The sequence below is a fragment of the Oryctolagus cuniculus genome, chromosome 11 (genome assembly GCF_051225735.1).
Source record: "Oryctolagus cuniculus isolate XC-2025 breed Fujian yellow rabbit chromosome 11, ASM5122573v1, whole genome shotgun sequence".
NCBI lineage: Eukaryota > Metazoa > Chordata > Mammalia > Lagomorpha > Leporidae > Oryctolagus > Oryctolagus cuniculus.
The window spans coordinates 85,326,940-85,344,832 of record NC_142877.1 but is presented as its reverse complement, the minus strand read 5'-3'; the positions used below and the strand labels follow the sequence as shown (position 1 = coordinate 85,344,832).

At 36.5% G+C, this 17,893-nt stretch overlaps 1 protein-coding gene across 9 annotated transcripts in view; it reads right to left on the bottom strand.

Moving 5' to 3' along the window:
* Nucleotides 1-8,469: 8,469 nt before the first annotated feature.
* The window catches only part of METTL25 (methyltransferase like 25), a 112,480-nt gene continuing 103,056 nt past the window's right edge, over nucleotides 8,470-17,893 (bottom strand). For 5 of the 9 annotated variants that reach the window (XR_016216218.1, XM_002711367.6, XM_008256851.5 and 2 more), the window contains 3 exons: nucleotides 11,112-11,186; nucleotides 10,438-10,509; nucleotides 8,470-8,705 (listed from right to left, as the gene is read on the bottom strand). Coding sequence is in view for 4 of the 9 variants with exons in the window: in XM_002711367.6 (XP_002711413.3) it covers nucleotides 8,613-8,705; nucleotides 10,438-10,509; nucleotides 11,112-11,186 (240 nt within the window). In the remaining 5 variants the exon portion in view is untranslated. Of the gene's footprint in view, nucleotides 8,706-10,437; nucleotides 10,540-11,111; nucleotides 11,187-17,893 lie in introns of all 9 variants that reach the window. The other 4 variants (XR_016216217.1, XR_016216220.1, XR_001793373.4 and 1 more) reach the window with 2 other exon arrangements.

The following is a 17,893-nucleotide window of genomic DNA, read 5'->3' as shown; positions in this document are numbered from 1 at the left end:
CACTGGAATCCTCTCTGGTGCTTGGGACCATCTGGGTTAACACTGCCATCTTAGCAGAGCAGCGCAAACCCAGAATAAAATCTGCTTTTGTCCTTTTTATTCCCTTTGTGTCACTCTTCTACCCAATGTGTGAGCTCAATCAGATATCTCCAACCCCATTCTGAGAATTATTCTTTGGAATTTAATTTGTGGCACCATTATTATTATTATTATTATTACTATTGCTGTCAACAGTCGTCTGAATTACCCATAATTTAGATGTTTTGCTGGCCTTCCTTTGTTCTATATTACACAATCTTTTATCTTGAACAGTTTCTCTTCTGCTTGAAGAATACCCATTATTATTTTAGTACAGAAAAGCCACTGCAATTCTATTATTTATCTGAAGCTATCTTTATTTCACCTTAACTATTATTATTATTATTATTATTATTTGGTGTATAGTATTTTTACCTAGAAACCTTTTATTTAAGAAATACAAAGTTCATGCATTTCACATACATAAATTTGGGAACATAGGGATTCTTCCTCCCTTCCCTCCCTCTTTCCCACACTCCCGCCCTTCTTCCTTCTCTCTCTCCTATTCCCATTTTTATTTTTACAAAGATCTATTTTCAATTAACTTTATGCTCATAAGATTAACCCTACACTAAGTAAAGAGTTTAACAAATAGTATGCACAAAACAAAACTGTTTCTCAACAGTCCAGACAAGGGCTGTTCAAAATGGAATTACATGTTTTCCTTCAGCAATATAGCTCAATTGTCTTGTGGAGGCTTTTGGTTCTACCAAGAAGCTCAGTGTCAGACCAATAGCTGTTTCTAAGTAGTGATGTGGTTTGTCATTGCTGGCCAGGTTTTAGACTTTCATGTTGTTTCTGCTTTTTAGCAATTTTGATTTGCCTAGATATGCATTTTCTAATTTGCTTCTTAAATCTGTGACTTGATTATTTTTCATTTAAAAATATTCTGAGTCATTATTTTTTCAAAAGTAATTCCTTCCCATACTTTATCCTTCCTTCTGAAACTCCGGTTATATATGCTAGATGTTCTCAATGTGCCTTATCTGGTTTTCTGATCTTTTTCTATCTCTGGGCTTCATTTGAATTCTTAATTTCAAATTCTTTCAAGTTCATTAATTCACCCTTCAGCTGTGTCTAAACTCTATTAAGCCCATTTAACTCATTCTTGATGTTACTTAACGTATTCTTCACTTCTAGAATTTCCTTTTTTTTTTTTCTTTGACAGGCAGAGTGGACAGTGAGAGAGAGAGAGACAGAGAGAAAGGTCTTCCTTTTCCATTGGTTCACCCCGCAATGGCCGCTGTGGCCGGCGCATCGCGCTGATCTGAAGCCAGGAGCCAGGTGCCCTTCCTGGTCTCCCATGCAGGTGCAGGGCCCACTGCCTTCCCAGGCCACAGCAGAGAACTGGACTGGAAGAGGGGCAACTGGGACAGAATCTGGTGCCCCGACCGGGACTAGAACCCGGTGTGCCAGCGCCACAGGCAGAGGATTAGCCCAGTGAGCAGCGGCACCGGCCAGAATTTGCATTCTTTTTTTTATTTTTATTTATTTTTATTTTTTTATTTTTTTGACAGGCAGAGTGGACAGTGAGAGAGAGAGATAGAGAGAAAGGTCTTCCTTTTGCTGTTGGTTCACCCTCCAATGGCCGTCACAGCCGGCGCACTGCGGCCAGCACACCGTGCTGATCCGAAGACAGGAGCCAGGTACTTATCCTGGTCTCCCATGCGGGTGGAGGGCCCAAGCACTTGGGTCATCCTCCACTGCACTCCCAGGCCACAGCAGAGAGCTGGACTGGAAGAGGAGCAACCGGGACAGAATCTGGCGCCCTGACCGGGACTAGAACCCGGTGTGCCGGCGCTGCAATGCGGAGGATTAGCCTAGTGAGCCGCGGCGCCGGCCAGAATTTGCATTCTTTATAGCTTCTAGTTTTCTGCTGAAATTCTCACTCTCTTCATTTCTGGGTTATGTCTAACAACTGAAATACATGGGAAATCTATGGGTTTATTTCTATTCTGTAGTTCCTATTAATTTTTAACCTCCCTGTACGCATGTTAGGTCATTTTTGATAGTGTACCAGACATTTATTTGTAGAAAATCTTGATGGTGAAATTGTATGAATACTGTGAAGCCTAGAATGACAATTTTTGCAGAGAAGATTAATGTTAATGTTTGCTAGTTTTCTAATATACAAAATGGGGATAATGACAGACCTGCTTTGTGAATTGTTGTTAGGATTAAATAGGTTAATACACACAAATGTGTGAAGCAAAGGTACCGCTTTCTGTAGGCTATTTTGGTAAGTGATTTAAGGCTGATGATACATTCATGTGGCAAATAGTGATCTCAGTGTTTATGTTGCAGAGACTGTGGTAAATGCTAAGAAAAAAAATCATATTTCTGGGGCCGGCACCATAGCACATCAGGCTAAAGTCTTGGTCTGAAGCTCCAGCATCCCATATGGGTGCCGGTTCGAGACCTGGCTGCTCCTCTTCCGATCCAGCTCTCTGCTATGGCCTGGCATAGCAGTAGAAGATGGCCCAAGTTGTTGGGCCACTGCACCCATGTGAGAGACCTGTAGGAGGCTCCTGGCTCCTGGCTTTAGATTGGCACAGCTCCAGCCATTGCAACCATCTGGGGAGTGAACCAGTGGATAGAAGACCTCTCTCTCTGTCTCTACCTCTCTCTGTAACTCTGTCTTTCAAATAAATAAAATACATCTTTAAAAAAAAGTCGTATTTCTAATAGTGTTGGGGTGATGCATTCCACCATGATTCCAGAGTGGCAGGTTGGTGATGGAGTCATTTTTTAGAAGTTACACCCAGAAGTATTGTAGGAGGCTCGTTTGTGCCCCTGTTCATTCTAGGCCTCCTGAGTAATGGTTCTTAAGGCAGGATGACCAGTAGTGAATTTAAGGTTAGAAGCCTGTTCACTGTGTCTGCTATAAAAGCATGTCTCTACCAAAAACTGACGGCAGCAATATTCTTATATGGCTCTAGGGTAATTAATTAAAGTTGGAGAGATTTAAACAAAATGTGTTTTCTTGTTTCCACAAAAGAAACTTTATAGAATGGACAAGAATAGCAAGAAGCCAGAAATTAAACAAAACAAAGAATAATCAACTTAGTTCATAACCCTCTAGGAAATGATGGAATTTCATGAATAAGACTATAGATTAACGATGTATATTAAACTGTGTAATAATAATACATATTAACAATAAATAATAATATACGATGATTAGAACCACAAATAAAAGATTAAACTTCAGATGCACGTAATGGGGAAGGACTTTTTGTATTAGTCCTTGCATTGCTTTCCACCAATAGATATAGGAATAATCACTAAGTTAGAAAAGACGGAAACATAGTAGGTAGAAATTAATCTAGAAATTAATACTAATCTGAAGGTAATACATCATCCTAGCAAGCAAAATTACTGTAAAACTAATGTATTTAAGGTAATGTGTTTAATCCAGGAGTCAAATCTACTCTGAAAAGTGGACAATTTCTCTGATTTTTGAATATTAAAAATCCATTTTTTAAATTGATTACAATTTAGAGCACACATTTTTCCTATAAAATCACTGTTGTAAATATGATTAACTTCCCACTTTGTCCTTCTAGCACATTTTACAAATACAGCTATTAAATACTATGCCTGGGGGCAGTGGGGAACAGGTGTTTGGTACAGGAGTTAAGATGTCAGTTGTAGAACTCACCTCCCATATCAGAGATGCCTGAATTTGAGTCCTGGCTCACCTCCTGATTCCAGCTTCCTGATAATGTATGCCCTAGAAGACACCAAGTGATGACTCAAGTATTTGGGTTCCTGCTTCTCATAGAGGAGACCTACATGGAGTTTCAGGCCCCTGGCTTTGACCTGGCTCAACCCTGGCTGTTGTGGGCATTTGAAGTCTTCAGTGGGAATTCCATCTATTATCTCTATCTATCTATCTATCTATCTATCTATCTATCTATCTATCTCTTACATCTGTCTTGCAAGTAAATTAAAAAATAAATACTATGCATTATTTGCCAAGCATGAAGTTTTTTACATCAAGAACTACAACCGTGTACATCAGCATGATGGAGCTCTTGAGTCTAAGAACTGAAACCACCTGTGTCAACATGATTTATTTGTTTGTTACAGGAAAACTTTGCCTAGGAAAGATAAGCCTCTAAACCAATAAATAATTTTATTGTTTATTTCAGGAAATTGTAGTATTCTAACTTATCTCAGACAAACAGTTTTCTCACGTTTGCAAAGAGCTTACTTATCCAGTGACAGTTTTCTTAAGACTTGCTTTGAGACCCTTGAATTGCTGTATATACTAATCCTAAAATATTACATCATGAACTTTCTCAAATTCCACTCTGTTCTACTCCTTTTGACCCAGACACACCAGCCCTGTAAATATTTTTTTCCTGATTTTGCCTTTTACAGACATGGTCATGACTGTCAAGGCAAGCTCCACCTGTACAATTAGCTTCACTTTTTTTTTTTTTAGTGCTATTTTGGAGGAGTTCCCAACACTTATTGATTCACTTAATTCTCATAATAGCTTCATCTAGTTTGTGCTTATATATACTATAGCTGAGACTGGGTAGTTTATGAAGAATGTAAATTTATTCTTTTATGGTTCTGAGGGCAGCAATGTCCCAGATCAATGTGCTGGCACCTGATCTGAGTCTCCCTATTGTGTCTTCACATGATGGAAGGAGGAAGGGCAAGAGAGAATAAACTCATTCTTGAAAACCTCCTCATAGACGCATTGATCCATTCATGAGGGTGGAGCCCTCAAAAACTAACCACATCCTAGAGGCTACACCTACCCACAGATCTATTGGAGATTAAGTTTCCCCTATATGACTCAAACAAACATCAAACAAGTTTATATGCTTCTAAAATAAAATGGTGGGACACGGATAGCATAGTCATTTCCATTCTAGAAGTGAGAAATAGGAAAACAGAAAAACAGAGGAGTAACAAGTTCCAAATAGGTGTGAAATCCAGCAGGGCAGACATGATACCTCAAGGTTTAAAGGCTTGAGAGTAATCTTTTTTTTTAAGATTTTATTTACTTATTTGACAGGTAGAGTTACAGACAGTGATAGAGACAGAAAAAGGTCTTCCTTCTGTTGGTTCACTCCCCAAATGGCCAAAATGGCCAGAGCTATGCCGATTCAAAGCCAGGGGCCAGGTGCTTCTTCCTGGTCTCCCATGCTGGTACAGGAGCCCAACAACTTGAGCCATCTTCTACTGCTTTCCCAGGCCACAGCAGAGAGCTGGACTGGAAGAGGAGCAACTGGGACTAGAACTGGCGCCCATATGGAATGCCAGCACTTCAGGCAGAGGATTAACCTAGTGTGCTACAGCGCCGGCCCCTGAGAGTAATCTTCAACTTCATATCCTGGGGTACAGTGGGGCAGGGGTTGAGCCCTCAAGGCCTCAGGTGTGCACAGTTCTGAAGGGCCCAGCCCACACTAAAGCTCTCATGCATTGGGATTACATGCCTATGGCTTGTCGAGGTTGGTGCTGCATGTAGTTGGCTCTTCAGTTGTAGGCTCTTAGGAGATGCGCTGCTCTCACAGCTATACCAGGCATTGCTTTAACTGGTGACTCTCTAAGGCAGCTCTGACTCTCAGTTCCACTGAACAAGCCTTAGTCAGGGCTTTCTGTGGTAGCTCTGTCCTGACATAGATCTCTTTCTGGTCCTAAGGCTCTTTGAAGCTCATATGGCACCCATATGGGATGACGGCAGAGCAGGTGGTAGCTTAACCTACTACAGCCCCAACCAAAAAGTATTTCTCAAAGAGCAGTTTTTTCAAGATGGTGTTCTGGAAACATTGCAATGGGATTACTGTGTATAAAGCTGCAATCTTGCTAAATATTGCTAAAAATATTGCTATCTTGTTAAAAATATTTTGTTTTTTTTTTTTTGCTGAAACACTGTCTCAGTGTGATCATGCAGGTTGTTTCATTTTGATTAATTTTTTTGTAATACATTTGACTAATAGAAATGGAAAATATTAATTAATACAATTTCACTTAAAACACAGGGAAATTACTATGTTTCCTTGCATTAAATCAGTTGTAATTCAGTTCTATCTATTAACTGGTGTCTTACAAATGAGGTTTTAAAAACTGCATTTATAAAGAGAAACAAATGTTACACGAATATATGAGAACTAGGGAAGGGCTTAAAAATTTCAAAATTTTAACAGGAGGTAGAGTTATGAAAGGGAAGAGAGAATAGGCTGCAAGGGCTTTCTAGTCCTTCAAGACAGCTACTTATACAGCAAACAATACCAGGAAATAAAGTACCAGTATGCGGAAACAAAAAGGCAATTTAGCAGAAAATAATGAAGAATGCAGTCATATTGAAACTGGAGAGGATTCCCAAGCAAGCAGTATGAATATGGTAAATCAACTCATAGTGTGTTTTTCTCTCTTACTGCTTTCAATCATTGTTAGTGGTTGCTAAAACCATTAAGAGGAAGGTTGATGGAAATTTTATACTTGGTAAGTCAGGCTCAAACCAAATGAAGTCGCTGATCAATCTCAGTACCACTAGTTGTGGGACAGCACTCATGGTACACCTCCTGATGTGATACAACAGAAGGTATAGAACACACACACACAATATCCTCATCTAATCAAGATTCTAGATCTAAACGTTTACAGGAAATATTTGGGATGGGTGAATGCATTAAGGAGTTCTACAAAGGCATAATTAGATAAATCTCAAAGTGGAATAGTCTATAGAATAAATGACCTGACCTGATTTTATTTTTAGAAAGATAAAAAAGGCATGAGATTTTTAAAAATGGAGGCTGCTATTTTGAAAATAACCAGAGTCATATCAAGTGTAAATACGTAACTCTGGTTTGGATTCTGAATTGAACAAACTAACAGAACAAACTGCAGATATGGGAATGAGGACAACCACCAATGTTCTATGGGCAGCAATTAAAAGATAACGTGGGGGCCGGTGCTGTGGTGTAGCGGGTAAAGCCGCTGCCTGCGGTGCCGGCATCCCATATGGGCGCTGGTTTGAGATGCCGCTGCTCCACTTCCAATTCAGCTCTCCGCTGTGGCCTGGGAGGGCAGTAGAGGATGGCCCAGGTCCTTGGGCCTCTGCACCCATGTGGGAGACTCGGAGGAGGCTTCTGGCTCCTGGCTTCGGATTGGCGCAGCTCCGGCTGTTGCGGCCATCTGGGGAGTGAGCCAGCGGATTGAAGACCTCTCTCTCTCTCTCTCTCTCTCTCTCTGCCTCTCCTCTGTGTAACTGTGACTTTCAAGTAAAATAAATAAATCTTAAAAAAAAAGGATAATGTGAATTAAGAGATAGTATAAGCTTTTCATTACTTTTTAGCAATCCACTCATATATAGTGAAGCATTTATGAGAAATAACAGACTGCTTGGGGCTTGTGTAAAAGTGTCCAGGGGAGATGGGTGTGGGTGGAGTGTAGGCATTATGTACCTTCAAGTTTGTACACAGGACTCAAGATTGGTAAAATACTGATTACTGTTTAAGTTTGTGAATGACTACATATGAGTTCTTATATTCTGATTTGCATATTTGGATAGTTTTGAAATCTTATCTAATATTTTACTGCTGTACAAACTACCTGCTCATTTATACACATCCTGCCTGCTAACTCAGTATCAATACTATAACCTACAGCAAAACAATTACTCTCCTCATCTATGCGGAGACTGCAAAATTTAAGAAAGTTACTTTTTCTGCTTTGAAGAACTTTATAATCTCTTTGGCTCGGCATGAAGGACACTTGATCCTAGCTGTCCATTTCTTCTTTGTGCATTAGAAACCACAAGCTTTCTGCTAATGAAAGGAACTTGCTCCGTTCTGAGCAGGATGCTGGCTTCATTCTGTCCACTCTTTATTCAGGATTGCTTTAGAGAACATAAGGTAATTCCATGAAGTGCCAACCCGTCACCTTGTTTCAGTAAGACAAATAGTCCCACGAATCCTTAGAGTGAATAGCTCACTTACAAGATGTTCACTTCTTTAACAGTATAGAATATTGCCAGAAGTAACTTAAAGAACAGCGCAAAATGTGCTTTATATTAGGCAATTTGTATAGCTGGCTTGGTTCCTGGGTTGTTCTTCCCTTTAGAAGTAGATTTTTCCCTTTTGGTAATGTGGACAACTCTTCCAAATGAAAATGCAAATAATCTTCAAATACAACTAATTTACAACTCTATCTACACTCGTACCTTTCATCTGCTTTTATTCATTAAAAGTGAAAATGTTATATGTAGCAAATATCAAGAATCTCAAATATTGAACAAGAATTACAACTCAGATTACAATGTCCTATTGACATACCAACTCAGGAATGCAGGTCGACCTTTTCATAATATTTTCACGGGTGCTTATTTTATTAGTGTATGCTTGTGCAATGAAAAAAGTGGAATATGACTTTCTGTTAGCCATTATTTCATTGTTTATTTAAAATATATAGCAGTGATTTAAAAATATTTACACCATAGGACATTCGTGTTTAGAAATGCAATCTTAGCAACAGTTTCAACAGATACATCGAATAATTTGCTTCAACTGAAATCACTGCTGCTTCTTCAGAGCAATAACAGCATAACATCTGGGAGATTTCACAGGATCAAACAACTTCACGAGTGCAGACCATGCAATATCTTCCTGCAAATTGACAGGTGTTTTAGATATACAACGATTAGAAGAAGAACACAAGGAAAAATAAGTCAAGCCATAAACTATAATTATGACCACATAAAAATTATGTAAAACTACTCTTTGCAAAATAACATTAATATTTACAATTTTATCTTCAAGAGTTTATGTTGAAGGAATTATTAGAGATGTACATGGAAAGTGAATTACAAGGTTTATTTGCTGTGATCATGAAAAATTGGATATTGCCAATAACCCAAGAACATTTCAAATAAAGGAAACAAATTTGATGCAAAAATGCATTTATAATTTGATTTTAATTTTAATGAAGGTACAAATAATGTGTACACATATATTTGAGAGAATCACTAGGAAATACAACAAAAATTTAACAGGCTATTTCAAAAGATGGTATCTTGATTACTTTCAATTTTCTGTCTTATATTCTATGTATTTAACAAATTGTAATATAAATATGTATTACCTTTATAATGTTTAAAATATTAAAATTAATACTCATATGATTCTATTGTTTCATTACAACATAGCACTCTTTGTGAATACTGTTTGCCTAAATACTGTACTTAGATTAATACAAATTGTTTTGAATAGGAAAATGAAGGGCAGGCATTTGGTTCAGCATTTAAGATGCTGCTTGGGGTACCCATAATTCCATACTAGAATGTTTGGGTTTGAGTCTTGGCTTCACTCCTGATTCCAGCTTCCTGCTAATGTGCATCCTGCAGGCAGCCATGGTAGCTCAAGTAGTTGAGTCCCTGTCACCCACTTGAGAGACCTGGATTGAATTTCTAGCTCCTGGTCAGCTAGGCCCAGCCCCAGACATTTTAGGTATTTGGGGAGTTAATCAGCACATTGAAGATCTTTGTCTCTCTGTCTCTCTGTTTTCCCTCTCTCTCTCTGCTTTCAAATAAAATGAAAATTAAAATAAAAAAGGAAAAATAAAGTTGTGAAATAGGTATTAATTCTGTCATCTACCAACTTGGGAATCAAGGTTATTTGGAGTTAGCAGTCCACTTAAGAAAGTGTTTATTTCAATATTTAAAAATTGCCTTTCTCCATAAAAATATAAATTAGGACAAAGCAATATTTATTCAAATCCATTTGTCCCTAGCAGACTATTGAGGAGAAGAAGGCAGAACTCCCAATATGGTAAAACAATTAAAATAAAGGATTTATACTTGAAATATTAGGCTGAGTCCACAAATGGGTTTGATTTGAACATCTCATCTGCAAAGAATATTTTCACTAAATATAACCAAAAAGCAGTGTTTTTGTCACTCAGATAAATAAGAATGTTTAAAACAGAAGCAATATTCATTGATCAGAATCAAGTTTTTCTACTGCTAATGATTATATCCAAAAGTTCATAAGTGAATTAAAAAGGAAACTCTCACAAAATGTAATATGTACACAATATCTTTTATGCATGGTATTAATTTTTGCTATATAATATGTCATATATGGTAGCATGTGTTCACTGCCTATGTATGGCAATTGCCACACAATTAAAAAGAATGTGTACTTTATTATAGCAACTTTGCTGAAAACATCTGTCATACACATGCTTACATGTTTAAAAGAGGTAAAATGAATATTTAAACTATGAAAACATGAGAAAAATTATCTTACTAGTTTATGTAAAATAACCTTATTTTAAGCAAGTAAGTTCAGATCACTGTATTAAGTAAAGATATTTGTTATGCATTAAAAATTTTTTTACCTGCTCTTTAAGGTAGCAAAGTCGATCCAGAAGAATCAGTGTCTCTATACAAGGAGCCAGAACAACTTTCAACTAAAAGAAGAATAATATAGAGTGGTGCTACTTAAAAACAAACAAACAAACAAAAAAAAAGAGAAAGAAAAAGAAAAAAGAGACCAGCTTATTTCTTTAACACTCATGTTTAGGAAAATATATCCACATAAGTTTTTATAGATCAGATTTCTAATACCCACTGTGCATCTTCAGAAAAAGAACACTGAAGAGATAGTTTTTAATAGTGACAGGAAAAGAATGGCCTCTAAGTGACTTTGGAGTAGAATCCAACAAGCAATCATATGTGGTAGAAAGTTTTTTAAAAGGGGACTAGGAATGAAATTCATTAAAAGGAATGCTTGTGAAATAACTGCCATTGAGACCAATACGTGTTCAAAGGATTCTGAAACTTCATTCCATGCATTTATAACACACTCTAAGAGAAATGCACCATGTGTTGTCTTTATTACATTACTGACACCTAATACAGCTCTGAAATAGGAACTGATCCAAAACAGTCTTTCTACAGAAAGAAAAAAAAAAAAACAATACAGATTGGCTGGCTCCATAATAAAATTTAATAAGACCCTATTGAAGTCTAGCAATGTATCCAATTTAATATGTTTAATTTTGAGATTTACCATATTAAAAGCTTCCAGTTCATTCATTCTAGGCTTATACTTCTCGTAGTATTCCATTATAAGTTTTTCTGGTAGCTTCAAGATAAAAACAACAATAATGAACTTGATAGTATTTTTCCTTATCAAACATCTCCCATGAAAAATAAACATGGCATCAATCTAACACAACATTAGGTGTCTGAAAAGTTCTTTCTAAGGGCATTCACAAAGCAAATCTATAAAACAATAATTTCATTTAAATCTTCTCCATTGTTATAGGTTATTAGGCATGCATAAATAAAATTATTAGTAACACCACATTAATATTGTTTAATGTCAGTAAATAGTGATGAAATATTTATTATCACTTATTTCCATGCTTGATGAATATAGGAGTTCACTAAACACTTTTTTGAATAAAAATAATATGTAAATACTGCATCTAAAACTATATATCCTAGAGAAAAATTCCAAGGCAACAGGAACACAGTAATGGTGTTGCTTCATACTCAACATAATTTCTCTTAACATTCAGCTAACAAAGCCATCTATAATCACTATCATCTATTTTTTTCCCTAAAACATTTACCCACAGTATACTGAATTCTTGTACTTAGCAAATTACATTCTAGTTCACTTACATGTTTCCGTGCCTCCCAGCTGAACTTTGATTACTGAATCAATTTTGCCTATTTCTGGACTTCTTAATGACAATTATGTTATTGTAAAATAACCAATGAAATACGAATACAAAAGGAAAAGATGTTTCTGAAGTTGAATGCCTTTGTGAAAGGCTTAATAAAGGAAATTCAACAGAAGAAATTGCTGTCAAAATACATGTGGTAAAAACAAATGAAAGACTGGATAAAGAGCCAAGAATCTTTTTAAAAGCCTCTATTCTTTTTCTTTTTTTAAAGATTTATTATTTATTTGAAAGTCAGAGTTAGAGAGAGGCAGAGGCAGAGGCAGAGGCAGAAGCACACACACACACACACACACAGGTCTTCCATCCACTGGTTCGCTCCCCAGATTGCCGCAACTGCTGGAGCTGAGCTGATCTGAAGCCAGGAGCCAGGAGCTTCCTCCAGGTCTCCCACATGGGTGCAGGGGCCCAAGGACTTGGGCCATCTTCTACTGCTTTCCCAGGCCATCGCAGAGAGCTGGATCAGAAGTAGAGCTGCTGGGACTTGAACAGTTGCCCATATGGGATGCCAGCACTGCAGGTGGCAGCTTTACCTGCTATGCCACAGTGCTGACACCTATATTCTTTTCCTTACTGAGCTCAAATTTTTTTGAATTAGCAGAAAAGGGTAACAGTGAAAGCATGGCTTTGTTTAATCTAACTTCTTGAGTAACCTTCAAGAAAAGATCTCTCCCTTAGTATAGAACCCATGCAGATTATCTACTTCCTAATCCTTTTAAAATTTCATCCATCTTTGAATTAAATGAGTATCTCCTAGACCAAGTGTTCAAAGAACAAGTTGGACTGGATTCATGCTTGTGCTTTAAGGCAGCAAAAATCTGTGTCTCACAAACTTGCATGTGTGTGTGTCTGTGTGTGATTTACAACCTTTAGTCCTTTACCTCTACCATCCTGAGAATCAGCCATTGCCAGAAAAATCAGAACTTATAATCTTTGCAATTTTGCTTTCTACAAATAGTTTTTCATTGTGATTCTTTGGGTCTTTTATTTTTTGTGTTCTTCTTTTGTGCCAAACAAGAAAGAATCACACTGAGGGTTGTTGATTTTGTTTCTCAGTTGATGACCTTTTGGAGAATTGTGTTCCACTAGGTTTGGTTGAGATCTGTAATTTGAAGCATTTCCTCATGGCCTCTATCATCATTCTATTAAGTTCACTGTATCTGATAACACACATAGTTTGAGATTTAAAGGAAGTACAATTTCTAATGTTCTATAGCACAATGGGAAAGCTATTGTTGACAAAGATTATTTGCACATTACAAAACAGCAAGTAGTGGTAACTTAGAATGGTCTTAACACAAAGAAGTAATAAATGTTTTAGGTGACAGAGATGCCAATTATGCTGATCTGGATATTTTATATGTGCATCAAAATTTGTCAACTATAACCTATGAATAAGTAATATTTTAAGATGTCAGTTAAAAATTCAAAAAAATATTAAAAGACATTAATTAAAGTTCACATTTTAATCAGATATCCTTAGTTTTAACTTGATACTCTTTTCCAGTTCTAGAATGCCTCCAAGATACCACATTACATTTAAGCCCTCCTGGCTCTGATGGCTTCTCAGACTTGCCTTGTCTGAATGATCTTGACAGCTTTGAGCAGCAATGCTCAAGTATTTTGTAGAGTACTCCTCCGTTGGCATTTGTCAGATGTTTTTCTCATAAATAGACTGGAGTTAGGGTTTTTGAAAGACCACAGGAGCAAGGTGCTATATTCCTCACATTATACCAAAGATACATATTATCAATAAGACTTTTCATTATCAATGCTGACCTTGATTTAGTGTTTGTCAGGTTTCTTCACTCTTTGAACAAAAGTCACAATACGTAGCTAGCACCTAGCAATGGGAATTATGTTCCATTTCCTTGAGGGTAGAATATCCACATATATTACTTGATATTCTCTTCCATGGGAAATGTGCCTCTTCTTCATTTATGAAAAGTATTTCAAAAAGTTCATTAAAAGATGGGATTAAAAAAATAAGTGTAGGGGCTGGTATTGTGGTACAGCAGGTTAAGTCACCACTTGTGATGCTAGCATCCCGTAAGAGCGGCAGTACGTGCTTTGGCAGCTTCATTCCATTGCAGCTCCCTTGCTAACATGCCTGGGAAAGCAGCGGAAGATGGCCCAAACTGGGACCTTGTACCCATGTGGGAGAATGGAATGAAGCTCCTGGTTCCTGCCTTTGACTTGGTCCAGCCCTGGCCGTTGTGGCCATTTTGGAAGTGAACCAGTGGATACAAGAACTCTTTTACTCTGTCTCCCTCTATAAACCTGCTTTTGAAATAAATAAATAAATCTTAAAAAGAAAATACAAGGTTGGAATATAAAAAAGATAAGTTTATTGTGGTGCAAAAAATTGGAGACCACATACAGTTTATTTATGATGCACATTCTCCATGAATTTTTGAAGATCCTGTGTACAAATAGATTTCAAAATATTTTGCAACAAAATAAGCTTACCTTTAAATTCCATTTTTCATGAAATTTTTGAAGTACCCTCATCCAAACATTTTGTGCTTCCCCAAATGTTATTTTGAATGTAAACATACATCTGAAGTACACAAATTTCAAATGTTTTTATTTGCTAATAGAAATAAAATTTGAACCTACTAACATTTGAACAGTAAATTTTACCATACAATATTTTGAGATTTGATTATTTACAGCCTTTGTCTATACTCCTGAGGAATAGTGGTTTTCCTAGTTACTACTTGTTGAATTCTTTATTTAGTGGCGGGTTAAGCTTGTGATTATAAAGTAAACTGAAGGCATGTCACTGCAAAAATTAAGAGAAAAATAAGAAAGGAAGGAGGGAGGTAGGAGCGAGGGAGAAAAGGAAGGTAGGGTGGGAAGTATCATTATGTCCTTAAAAGTATATATATGAAATACCTGACATTTGTTCCTTTTATATAAATAGAAATTTTCAAAAAATATTACTTTCAGTTCATAGTCATCCTAAAAATGAGGGCTGGCAAATCGTATAATTAAATATTATTTCATCTGAATTAAATAAACCATTGCATAATATAAACTTCAATAATTCTTATCAAAAATCACACTAAAATTGTTTTTTCCTATATTAACAGTAGTATTAATAATTCAGAAGCTTTTAATTTTTTCCTAAATAAAAAATAATAATGCATTTTCCCTTTATTTGTTCTTATTCTTTTAGTTATAATATCTTTTACTACTCCTCAGAGCTATTGGTTGCCAGGGGAACATCTGTGTACCTAATGTTTTTCTGTAATTAGCTTGAAAAATAAAGACAATTTTAAAAGGCACTATGGTTTTTATACAGAATTAGACTAACATTACATGAGATTTTTCTATTGTTTAATGGCAATATTTTTATCTTCAATGTATGTGAAATTAGATATTATTAGATATTATTTGAATACAATTATACTGATTTTGATGGCTATTTGGAAGTATAATTATTAGTTCTTGTGGTTTTCTTAAAATTTAACTGGCTCAAATCTATACATCATAAGATACAAGAAAAAGTAATATGTTAATTCTAAAGAATATTTTAGGAGGCTTAAAATTTGAGGCATAAAATTCCTCAAAAAACTAAAAATAGGTCATTGTGTAACCCAGCTAACCCATTACTGGCCCAAGGGGAACAGAATCACTCTATTGAAGAGACATCTGCATTCCCATGTTTATTGCAGCAGTATTAACAACAGTCAAAAATTAGAAACAACTTAGTATCTATCCACTTGTGGGGTCTAATAAAAAAAGGTGATCTCATAGAAGTTAAAAGTATAAGGGTGATTAACAGAGGCAGGGGTGAGATGGGAAGAAGGGAAGAGGAAGAGGTTGACTAATGGGTAGTAAGTTATAGTTTGACAGATACAAGAAGTTCTGTGCTTCTATTGCATGGTGGGGTGACTATAGAAAACACACTATATTTTCTCTTAAAAATAACTTAGAAGGTTTAAAAAAACATTTATTTACTTACTTGAGAGGCAGAGAGAGAAAGAGAGAGAGACCTTCTGTTGGTTTACTTTTCTAAACACCTGCAACAGCAGGGCTGGGCTGGGCTAAAGTTGGGAGCAGGGAACTCCCTTTAAATTTTCCACATGGTGGCAGAGACCAAGTACTGGAGCCATTAACTGCTGCCTCACAGAGTGCCACATAAGCAGGAAGGTGGCAATGGCAGCAGAGCTCAGATTCAAATCCAGGAACTCTGATGTGAGATGTGGATGTCTGAAGGTGTCTTAACTGGTACACCAAATGCCCTCTGTCATTATGGGCTGTTTTGCATCCTGCCTATAGTTAACAATGTACATTGATGAGACTCGGCCGTCATCCCTTTGTGGGTTCCTCAAAACTTGAATGATTCTAGTCTTTCTGTTAAGTAAATGCATGCATGGAATAATCTTCTACCAATGTTTGAAAAAATATGAGTAAGTTTTTATTTCTTGCAATCAAATAACCAAATAGCACATCTCCTCCTCTTTTAAACCTTGATAAAAGTAAACTACTTAATCATAATTCTGATAATGTATCCATATGGGGATGATCTATGATGAGTGTAGACATGTAAACACAGGAGTATAGCTCTCTAGTGATGTAATTTGATATAGAAATCGGGCTTGGATATCTAGAATTATGTATGGATAGCATGTCCCTTAAAAGTAGGAAGATAACATAATTTGTCACACTTTTTAGAGTGAAGCATTAGTGTTACTAATAATTAGGGAAATAAAACAGGTGTAAAGCAGGACTCTCTGGGACAAGCCAGGACATATGTTCACTATATTTTTTAAAAATCATTTCAAATCACAAATTTCTCAATCTGGCTTTTGACAGGAAGCAAAATAATAGTGATTTCTTCTCTTCTCAGTTAGAATGTTAGTTTTTTGAGAGAAGGAAATTTTGTGTCCTTTTTACCTTACAACTGTCTGAACATTTGATTTTGGAGTCCCTGATAAACACATAAAAGTCTGGAGCTCGGTTTGTAAGAAGAGATCTGCCTAGTATAGACCAATCCTTTTCAAATTTTAAGAGTGTATAAAATCATTTGGACCTTGTCAGAAGGTATTTTCTAATTCATTGTGTCTGTCCCAGAGGCTGCTGTTGCAGGTGCTCCTTGTACTACACTTTGAGTTGAGACAGTATATACAGCTTGGTCACCTGCACAAAAATGGACTGGTATTAGGTTAACCAGGTAGGAAGAGGGGCAAAGGAAAGAGCCAAGGGAGAGATTAAATAAATGAGGGTGTGAATCTCAGGCCCATACTGGGCTAATACATTTTGGCATCTTTTTCGAATTTTTCAATTCTTTATCTATAGAACAAAAGGTGGTATGAAGTCGCAGTGGGGTTTAGTACAGATCTTCACTGTTAGGGAGGCAAGACCAAAAAATCATTGATGATCCCATGAGACACTAAAGGTGCTTCAAGTCTAACACTTGCTGGGGGATTAAAGGTCACATGCTAAAGCAATGAAGGCTTAAGAGAGATAGAATTAAGGCATGATAGGCTTGGGATTTTGTCAGAATTACAAATCTGTAATCTATTCTTTTCTTGTTACCCATCTAAAGGAAACGAAATAAGCACCCTGAAAAGATATCTATACTCCCATTTTCATTGTACTGTTAATCACAATAGCAAGATACAGTCACAATCTAACTGCTCATCAATGAATAAATGGATAAATGCTACATATACACAAGGGAATATTATTCAGCCTTAAAAAGGGGGATCTTGTGATCTGCCACAGATGCATAAACTTTAAGGATATTATACTTGCTAAGTGAAATAAACCAAACAGAAGAAAAACAACTTTGTGTGATCGATCTCATTTGGAACCTAAAAAAATAATTCAAATCTACAGAAACAAACCATAAAAAAGTGATTATTAGCATTGGAAGGCAGGTGATGAGGTACAGAATAGAAGATGCAGGTCAAAGAATATAAGTCAAAGATACATAGCATATACATAAATATTTGAACTCTCAGCCAGGAAAATCCCAAACTGACTTCTAAATAGGATTCTCCTTAAAGCTTCCCCCAAAGTCTTAAAACTCCATGCCTCGCTGAGTATATGAAAAGTACTGTACTTGTGCCTGTTTAGTGGAGTCAAA